The sequence below is a fragment of the Zalophus californianus genome, chromosome 4 (assembly GCF_009762305.2).
Source record: "Zalophus californianus isolate mZalCal1 chromosome 4, mZalCal1.pri.v2, whole genome shotgun sequence".
Lineage (NCBI taxonomy): Eukaryota > Metazoa > Chordata > Mammalia > Carnivora > Otariidae > Zalophus > Zalophus californianus.
In genome coordinates, this window is record NC_045598.1 from 55,339,875 (window position 1) to 55,350,989 (window position 11,115).

An 11,115-nucleotide genomic window follows, 5' to 3' on the forward strand; every position below is an offset into this window, starting at 1 on the left:
ACTCATTAGCATCCCTTAAAAATCTCTTAATCATGACCTCAGATTTCCGAAGCCTCAGTTTACCTGGCAAAAGAAAGAACTAGCAGGTTCCGGAACAGACCCATCCTCCTGGCCCATTACCTCCTTACTTGGAAAGTATCTCTCAAGATTCAGCTCCAGTGTGACTTTCTGAGTCTTCCCTGCCTCTTCCCGTAGACAGGAGCAAGCCCAGCCTTCCCTTTGAACGTACTGTGCCCGCTATCCTAGAGAAATAGCTAGTGCAGTTGGACCCATCAGAAACAGTCTGGTTGAAGGTTGAGCTGGGTAGTGAGTCACTCACTAGCTGCGGAGTTAAGGAGTCCATGGCTCCTGTCTTCTTCCCTGATGTTAACTGCTTCACTCATGTCACAAAGTCAAGGGCCCACAGTGTCCCACCTTGCGCCACCTAGGCAGCGCAGGCTGCGAGGCCTTTCACAACCCTGGAGAAGTCAGTAGTCAAGGGCTACTTACGTAACATAGCTGTATGAGCCTCTTCCTCCCCTTTCTCAGGAGAAGACGCAGCTGGCCTTGGACAGGCTCCTGACAGACTGGCCCAATCCTGAAGAACCTGAGACCCTGGTCATCACCGAAGTCCTTCATCAAGTGACCCCAGTCTTCAGACATCCCTATCACCCCAAATGGCCAGACAAGGGACAAGGAGTCCAAGGTCACTATAACTCTGAGGAAGACACAGGGTACAGTGCCTCAAGCCTACCACCTTCAAAAACTTTTATAGCAGAGACGGGACAACTAGTGGATCTGTACAAGATGCTGGGGAGCAGGGGTCCTGACTCAAAGCCAGGACACCTAGCCAGCCCCTTGACAGTCCTTCCAGTGGACTACCTTCCCACCCATGAGGGATACTTACCCTCCAACATACAGTATCTCCCTTCACATGAGGTTCCTATAACTGACCCTCTGGAAGAACTAGAGACTCAGCACATCTCTCTTTCCGTTTTCCCTTCAAGTTCCCTTCACCCGCTCACCTTCTCCTGTGATAAGAAGCTGACTCTGGATCGGTTAAAGATGGGGTGCAGCTCCCTCATCCTGTAAGTGGTAAAGCTTGGAAAGTCAATGTGTCCCTAGTCCCCAATGTGTCCCACCTCCCCAGCCTCCTGCTCATGCAGGCAACACTTCTGGGTGCTGCCATCAGGTCTGCAGCTAGAGGACAGACGAGCAGTTCAGGGTCAATCTTGGGAACTGAGAATTGACCTTAACCCAGATACCTCGTCTTGCCTTCTCCAGAGCCTTAGGATTATGGTTAACCCTTGAACAGTGTGAGGGTTAGGGGCACAGGCTTAAATCAGTATGTATTTTTTTTACTCCCCAGAAAGTTAACTGTTGGGTCTGATGACCACTCTTATTGATATTTTGTGTATCTATTATATACCGTATTCTTACAATAAAGCTAGAGAAAATGTTAAGAAAATCATATGGAAAATGTATTTATAGTACTGTACTGTATTCACTGAAGAAAATCCACCTAAATAGACCCACACAGTTCAAATCCATGTTGTCCAACGGTCACCTGTACACCATGTGTACCTAGACTGCAATCTGGGTTCCTGCAACTTTCTTGGCTCTGTTGGCCAGTAAAGCAAAAGGGTAGAGTAGAAACCAAAGCTCTTACTAGCAATCACTAATAGTCCAGGGGACTGTTTATGCAGGTCATACACCTAGGTCAGTAGCATTCAATAGGCCTAAGGTAGAAATGTTATATATATCTTCACTGTTCAATGCAGTAGATATGAACCACAATGGCTACTGACCACTCTGGAATGTGTGTAGTAGGACTGAGGGAGTAAGTGGATTTTAATTGTAATTAGTCACACATGGCTAGTGGCTACTGTATTGGAGGGCACACATCTGAATGACGGATACACTAGGAAGATTATAGGGAGTTTTCAAAACAGATCAACCCAGTTTTACAGATGAAGACATAAAAGACTCTGAACACCAATATAAAAGCCCCCCCAAGATGGTCATGACTGTCCTTGTGAAAGCCTACACAAATGTACCTTTTTCCTATTGTTTTATTTTATCTTCACCCTCTTTCAGTGAATCAAGAGCAGCTTGATGGTGGAAAGTTACCATAAACCTGCCATTAAGACCCTGGGCCAATAGCTTCCCCACTCTGCAATCCAGTATCTTGGAAAGTAGTGGGCCAAAGGCTGATACATTGTTTCCTCTTCCTTCTGTTGCAGCAGCTGTTGCCTTCAGGATCAGGGATGTCTCAGGGTCTAAGACCCAAATCATTAAGGTTACACTTGTGTCATTCCCTTCTCCCCAAGGCATCCTATTTTTCCTTTCTCAGGAAGACTCTGAGCTGGTCCTCAGACAGCTCAAGTTGAGCCTAAAAGATACTTTTTTTCTCAGCATGAGAACTTGGAACATGATACATGTTTTACTCATTTAAAGCTGTGGCCCCTGGCTTATCACCCTCCCCTACCCCATCACTGCCTCTATCCCTTCACTATAGGCCCTTCTGCAAAGCTGGTGGGGAAGTCTTTCAAAATGCTTAGTGCCCTTCCCAAATAACAGGATGAAAGGTCCAAGAACCTTCTTCTTAAATCCCTGTCAAGCCCCAGGCCTACCCCCTACCCTGACCCCAACCCAAACACTGGCACCAAGACAGTGTTGGTTTACCAGATGTCCCTCAGAGCTCTAGAAATTGAAATCATGAACATTTGCTCTTATTCATGTTTAATACTTTATTTATGCTCCCTGCACTTCAAACATACTTAGTTTCCTCAGGCTTTCTTTGAAAAGCTTAAGTTCCTTCCTTACATCTCTATTCTACTCTATTTAGGTGCTGAGCAGCACTCTCACACATGGTTTCTTGCATCTCTGCAGATTCAGTGTTGGCTTATCTATACCCAGGATGTGGTGCCCCATGTTTGACTGTTTACGATGGGTCATAACAGACAAGGCCACCTCCTCAGAAGCTGGCTAATTTATCACCTCTTGACAATGGGAGCCAACTTCTCTTCTTGAAATACCTGCTTTGCCTATCTCTGATTTTCTTTTGATTGCCTGGTATCCATCTTAGTCATTCATCCCCTCCCCGCTTGGACCCAACACCCAGCTCTGATCTCCTTATTACCCCCTAGACCCTTTCCTGTCTCCAGGTGATATTGCATTTGTTTTCCTAAAAAGTAAAAAAAAAAAAAAAAAATTGAGAGACTTCCTTGACCTCTAAAGGCTCCTTCTAAGACCACAGAGGTCTCACCCTCTCAATGCTTCCCTAAGCATGATGCCCATACCACTTATTTCCTCTACTGGACTGTAAATAACATGAAGGCAGGAATGATGGTAATCTGCTTCTCCAGCACCATGCCTGGTTCATAGCAGGCTATCAATAGAAAGTAAGAACCATCACCTGCCACGGCTTTCACTTGTTCCTTCTGTTCCAGAAGCCAGTCTAGCTGTGCCTGCTTCTTCTTTATTGGGACAACTATTTGTTTTTCATTCCCAACATTCTAACCTACTGTCACTAACAACATTGCTATATAATACATGTAGCAGTAGCTCGTATTTTAAAGACCTCTTTGGGGCATTAGCTACTCCACTCTGCCAGATAAAAGATTCTCTTTTCATGGAGAACAGAGGACGGGTAACCTTCTTCTGCCCTTGCCAAGTAGTTTGCACAGTCCCCTCATCCTGCAGGATGCAGTCAAAATACCACATCAGGTTGCCTCCTCTAACCAGGACTAGGTGAGGCTCATGAATATTCATATGCCCAGTTTTTATTACTCAGGATACTTAGCTATGATTTTAATCCTCACTCCTTCTGTACATCCCAAAGTCAACCCAGAAATCTCTGCTCTATTGAAACACATGAAATTCCTTATTCTCTGAGACCTAGATACTACAAATGGAGTTCAAGTTCACTCTTAGTGGATTCATGGGAATCTCCACCACTAATTCTTGTGTAGAGATCCTTATCTTAAATTGCCTCTTGAAAGGGCCCTCTTTCTCAGAAGCCGGAGATTCTATTTCCTGGGCCTCTGTCTTATTTGGCAATAAAGTCTAACTAGTGTTATCTGGTTCTTTCCCTTTACTGACTTTTCCCTTCCATTCTGTCCTAATTTCTCAGCTTCCATTAATAGCCCACAGCTGCAACTCACCAAGGCCCTCAGGCCAGTGAAAGACATGCCAAGCTAGGCACATTCTATTCTAGTCAATCCCTTATGTTTGATTCTTGGTTTTTCTCCATTAGCCTCTTTTTCCTTCATCTGATACAGTTGTGATCTGTTCCAATATTGCAGCTCAAACCCTCCAAAAAAACCCCATTTTTCTCTTCCCAATCTGAAGGACTCCTGGACATTCATATTATCCACCCTATGAAAGGCTGGTAAGTGAACTCTGAAGTCACTTCTCTAACATAACTAGAGATCAGAAAGATCTCCTTTCCACTAATAAAAGATACACAATCAATTGGCTGTCAACGGAAAGGAGTCAGATCTTTACATCACAGCCTAAATGAGAATCTCCAATAATTAACTTTGCAAAACACATACACTAAGGTAGATAAAAATATTTGCAATATATGCCCAAAATAACAAACTTAGGTGCTCTTAAGAGATCCGTATGATAAAAGCCAACACTAAAGAAAATGGACTGGACCAACTCACAACACATGTAACTGCCCAAGAAACATGAAAGAAACAATCACCTGTAATCAAAGAAATGAAAGTTAAATACCATTTTTCACTTACCAAATTAGCAAAATCAAGGGAAAAATTAGCCAGTATTAATCAGAGAAACTGGTGCTCACAACCAGGAATATTAGCAGGCTCCTTTCTGGAGGCAGTTGGACAATGATATTCAGTAAAATTTGAATAAGTAATTCCGTTGGATAAAGGACTGATCACAGCATAGATTAAAATGGAGAGGGGGCCTAAATGCCCTTCAGTAAGGACGTGGTTATAGCATAATCCACATAATGAAACACTCAATTTCATGGAATCTGATTCCACCAGTTTTAGGACGCACCATTACTTTATGTTCTGAGTAGGAAAAACTCCTAAACTGTAATATTCCATCAATTTCTATGATGGACATCCCCCCCACCATTTTAACATGCCTGAAATTGGAATGGATTTTAGAATTGCTGAAAAGCATACTATAGTCTTTATAAAAGTATAACATATTCGACATGGAAATGGTCAGTTACAAAAGGCTGAAGAGAATCATCTTTTATAAAATCAATGCAAAAACAAAAACAAAAACCAACCCTGGAAGAATATACACCAAAATGCTAGTGTTATCTCCAGCCATAGGTTTTTAAATTACTTTTTTGCATCCTTTTCACCAAATACTCATTACTTTTATAATTGGATAAAGTCAATAAAATATGAAGTATTACCAATTTCTTTCGAAGACTTGAAACAGTGGATCTAGAGACAGACCCTACTGAGCTGAGCACTTTCTTTAAGCCCATGCCGCTTTCATCCTCCACCGTGTCTGGCACTTTCACTGACCAATAGTATTCCTGTCAGAGGGTATAGCAGAAAAGTAAAAAAGGCAAAGTAGATGACACACTTGGTGAGGGTGGGGGTTGGAAATTTTAGGGTAATAACTCAAACGATGGATCTTGGAAATACAAAGTTTATATCACAAGCTAATTTTTCCCAAATCCCCCATTTTAACAGGAATAATGATCAATAACACATAATACAGTCCTTAGTACATGCAGTTTTGAAGGGTGTAATGCAGTGCTGACTAAAGAGGTGGGGAAACAGATACAAACTAAGTCACATAACTAGTACATAATACTGGGCAGTCTTGTTTCAGAGCATCAACTTTACTAATTCCTTCCTATGCAAGACTGCTCTACTAATTTACATCAACTGGAGTTCTGACTGTAGTTGACTTTTAATTCCATAAAAATCTTTGATGCCTATTTTTACTAGGGAACCAAAAAATGGCTTTTCTGTACTTTTGAAGTTCTAGATTATTGGTTCTTGAGAAATCTACCTAAAACCACGGTAAAGCTTTAATGACCAGAAAAAATCTGGCACTCCTGAATTTGCAAATTTATCTACCCAGCTAATCTAAATCCTATAATAGAAGGAACAGGTAGGCCACAGAAAGTAACACTCCCAGTAAAGTCCATTATTTTAAGGAATTGATAAATTGAGTATTTAAAGCTTTAAGTACATTATACCTTTTAAATAGAAAAACAGCCAGAGCAATGTGTTTTCTCTTTAATTAAAAAACAGCTATTACCTCACCCAACTTACCTATTTCTTTTTCCATATATGAAGGCTTTCTTGGGGTTGCATTTGACTTAATTTTGTTGTGAATGTGAATTATTGAAACATAAATGCCCTTCCTCCATTCTGTGGTAATTGGTTCCACATTTTGCTAGTGGCCATTTATAGCAGCAAAACTAGTCTTAATTGGATCTGCTGAGATTTCAATCACATTTCTAAGAAACATACAAACTTATTTATGTGCTGTCATGGGTTCCCTTTAAAAGTCAATTCATGCCTTTTTTTTAATTTCCACAAATTTAAATAATTCTTGCATAAGAGACCCTGGCCTTGCCCTAGGCAAAAGAATGTGAGGTGAGGTTCAAAATTCCCTTCCTTGTCACAATTTCAGACATTTGACTACCTATAAGTTAATAATAGGACCCCAAAGAAATACTCTTAATAACTTAGGGAGTTCCTCAGAGAATAAACTGTTCTCAAAAGCCCTGAATTGTCACTGAAAAGACCTGAACGCCCCATAGCAGAATACTTTTACTAGTTCAAAAAACTGCAAAAACATTCTTGCAAAATCAGATGAAAACCAGTAACATAAGACACTTGTTCTTTATGAAAAGAAAATCTCAATTCACCTGCTAAAGTAGCAATGATAGCAAACAATGTGGCCTATGTTAGGCTGAGGGCACATTTCTTGTGCCACCTAAGCCAAGGAGCCTGGAGACCCCAATCCCCAATCCTTCCCAAACAAAAACTCTCAAGGTTGAAAATACGGTGTCGCAAGATTTCATTTAGTAACAGAAATCTTCCATTATTCCATCACAGAGAGTAAAAAGATCACTTGCCATCTTTCCACAACACTGCATAAAATACTTTTAAAAAGGTTTTCTACTTGTACTACAACTTCATTATGACTAGATTACTTTGCATTCCTATACACCCCCTTTAGTTTACCCCTCCTGGTCTATGCAGGGTAGATTTCAAAGCAGCTGCAAAGACAGTTTTTACAAAACACCTTTGGACCTGCTTGCAACAGACTAAAATAACTTGCAAGGATAATTAAGTCAGTAAGTCATTTCTCCAGCTACAGATGCAATCTTCAAATCAATTCAGATTTCTTTCCTCTAAAAATCTGCAGTTATTTTTAAAGTCTAGTAACTCTTAAGTAGCAACACTGATGATCCTGAAAAAAAGGGGAACATCCATGCCCTCCTTTTAACTGGAGGTGCTTATTTCTTCAATATATTGGCAATTTTCTCTTGATAAATCTTGCCCATTTTCTCCTGAAGGGAACGTCTTCTCAGATTAATTCACTTAGCATTACACAGCATCCAAAGCCCTTCTCTACTTCAGTCAACATGACTTCCAGAGTTCTACCATGACCCAGGAAGTGTCTATGTGTGTGTGGGGGGAGGGGTGTCTAACTGTTAAAAACTTCGATTTACAGGTTTTGTTAATACAGTGACTAAATGCCACTCAATCTTCAAGGGATACCATTATGAATAAAATATATCTGCTAAATTATGCTGATTTCCTTCCTAGTGACCAGTAACAGGTCTTAAAACTACCTTTATCCAATCCATTCTTCTCATGCACTCTTCAGCTCTCTTTAGTACTTAGGTAAAAACCTTGGTAACTACATAAAATCATGCTGAAACAAAATTATCTGTCATTTGGATAAGTTTTTCCTTTAGAAAAAAAAAAAAGTGTGGAAGCCTCACTGGAAACTCAGAATTTCTAGGTAAAAGACAAACTCTCTCTCTCTAGACAGCAAAAGTATCTGTTTAGTTCAATTCACCAATGAAAGCCTAAACATTTTCAGCCATGAAACTGGAAGTTGGCGGGGGGTGGTGACAACTACCATCTTCTTTGCTCTGTTTTACACAACTACCTCTGGCAGTCTGAGCACTCTTTGAGTGTGGCTGCCAAACAAAGCAACATTTCACTATGGATTATTACACCCAAGGTGTTAAAGAATTCAACAAGTTCCCAAAACAAAGTTTTTGACATTATCCATCAGCTAATAAATTTTAGGCTCAAGGTAACAAAACTCTATGCAGTCAAATGTCAAGAACCACGTTCAGGTGGACCACTTTTTAAAGAATCTTCATGCTAGGCGGATGAAAACCAGGGCCATTTCTTCAAATTAAGACAGCTCTAAGTCCTAAAATCTTTAAGAGATAAATGATCAGCTACAACTGCAATTGAAGGTAATATAGGGTAATCAATACTGTCCATTTTCAGTACTCAGTTCACCAAATATCAAAACCCTGAATATTAACTAGCCCTTTGCTCTCCACATTTCCATACCAGTGATACTTTATGCAGCTATTTAAGAAATAAAGCCAGGATCAGGTAAGAGCAACTCTCTCAACACCTGTATCAGTCATCCAAAGTAGGCTTAAGAAATCCATCAGAATTATCAGATACTAGTTATCACCAGTTATCTTTTATAGGTCTTCCAAGCACAAAGCTTAGCATACATACAAGCACACTAGGAACTATTACACCCTCCCAAATAGGCAGCAAAAGGGACAATGTTAACTAATTTAAAACATTCAAGTACCTACATAATTGACACCTCAAACAAAAACATAATTTGGTAATTTCCTGACCTGTATAGGTCATTTTTCATCTTTTCTTTCCATTTAGAAATGCACAATCGACTCCTATTTATGAGGTAATCAATGGCACAAAATCTAAATTCTGCCCAAATGAGTATTTTCCTGAGTAAGCTCTGAGAAATGCAGTCAAGAAGCCAGTGATTCACACTCCAACTCAACCTATGGAGTTAATTAAAAGACGTTTGTTTTCTCACCTATACAAAACGTTCCCAACTCTCACCTCATGGGAAAAACCAATTAGGAGTTTAGCACTGACAAAAACTAGCACCGAACATAAAACATTAAACTGTTAATCATGGCATTAGGCTTACTTACTCTTACAGCAAATTTATAATCTCCCAGTTTTCAGGAGATATGTTACAAGTTATATAATCTTTTTTAAAACATGACCATCTTTACTAGAGGCTACCAGGTATCTTGCCCTTATTTTGATTATAGAAGAGGTAACTTGCTTTAATACACTTCTAACTTCACAACTTCCCATGGGGTAGGATGATTTAATTTGTACCTAGAACTAAACCTTCACTTAAAATAACTCATTATATGTTGACCTGGGAATGATAGATCAGGAGTCAGGAAATACTTTCTACAAAGGGACAGATTTTTAAGATTTGTGGGCTACACAAATAGCTTTTAACCCTTTAAAAATGTAGAAGTATTCTTAGTTCATTTAGTGTACAAAAGCAGGCCAAAGGCTGAAGCCTGGGGACTCCTAGCTTGGATATAGAACTTATACAATACTCATTTCCAATGCTATCTTCCTGAGGCCAAAATCTTGATGGCTTCAAGATGTATCTCTACATCCTAATCATTTTCTGAAATTAAGCCTCTCATCCTTTAAATTTTTTAGATTCTTTGGTTTAGTGAATTCCTCTCAGCCTGAAACAAGCTTTAGTCCTCCTACATCTCTATTTATCTAACCTAAAAATCAAGTGGGATTTTTCAATGAGAACACATCCAAGGTAAACCTAGGCTGAGCAAAGAAACCACCCAAATTTCTAAAAGCTGCCAGTCAATATAATCTTAATGCTAAAACTTTGACAATTTTGCAGATCACATCAATAAACTAGTTCACTAATTACTAGGTCTGAAAATCTGTTGAGATCATTTTACAACTTGTCACTAAATATTCTGTAAAGTGTACCACTAATCACACTCTGGGCTTTCTCCAGTTAATTTGGAGACGTGGCAGCTTTAGACTTGCTAAACAGGTTAATTTCAAAATTACAAACGTATAGGTTAAAATCTAAGTACTAATTTACTTTCTTTAGCAAGTACAACTTAAATGTACCTGGACAGCCCAAAATTTACATACCAGTTACTTCAAATTTGGGACAGATGGCCATTAATATACCTGATATAATCTTACCTTGAAGTCTGTATCATTCAGGTTCCAGCAGCTTCACACTTGTTTTAACCTTTTAATACTTGGTTCCTTCCACACAGTACTAGTGCTCTTAAAGATGTGTTTTAAATATCCAATACATATTTAGACTTTGTATGCAATTCCCTAATGGCACAATAAAATTTTTCTATTTCAGTGCAATGACCTCTAGCATTTAGAAAAGTAATAAAAGCAGAATGAGTACTTACTATTCTGCCTCCAAACCCGTATCTAGAAATAAGCCCCAAATATATTTACAACCCTGGAAATGATGTCTTGCTTCCATGTTTAAAATAAAACTGAGTAAATTAACTAGATATATACCTACTCCACATTTTAAAATCTTTCCTAATTCCACACAGATCTCCAAAAACTATTTAACTAAAAAAGAAACTAGATTCCAATTATTTCAATGCAAGCTGAAAATGCCATCAACTCTGGCATTATTCCCTTGTAAAAGCATCAAGATAAATGTTCACTAAAACATTAAATCAGCCACCACTATTATTTAGAGATCTGTATTAAGGGATTTTTTTAGTATTATATCATTGGTTTAAAAAAGAGTGGCATTCAGTATGATTAACCTTCAGGCTCAAAATGTGATTTGCTAAGAGAAATGCCAACTGCCATGTCAGTCCTTGAAATTCATTTTGTAAGTTAAAAATTCAACTTTCTAATTGTAGTAGGTTTCATCCCTTCCAAATGTGATCCAATGTCCTGATTTAACAAAAACCCCACATAAAATCTAAATCTAAGGGGGAAAAATGAAATACGAACATTATCTTGGGGGTGCACACACAGGTCAGAAAACACATAACGATAAATGGGCTCCTATTTGATTGTTTTCATTACTTTTAAGAAGTGAGCATGAAAATAA

The 11,115-nt window shown here is 39.1% G+C and overlaps 1 protein-coding gene across 4 annotated transcripts in view; it reads left to right on the forward strand.

Annotated features, from left to right (window-relative positions):
* The window catches only part of IL12RB2 (interleukin 12 receptor subunit beta 2), an 82,404-nt gene extending 74,989 nt beyond the window's left edge, over positions 1-7,415 (forward strand). For all 4 annotated transcript variants that reach the window (XM_027604100.2, XM_027604085.2, XM_027604095.2 and 1 more), the window contains one exon: positions 529-7,415. In XM_027604100.2, the coding sequence (XP_027459901.2) occupies positions 529-1,071 (543 nt within the window). In that variant the 3' untranslated portion in view covers positions 1,072-7,415. The remainder of the gene's footprint in view (positions 1-528) is intronic.
* Positions 7,416-11,115: the final 3,700 nt, after the last annotated feature.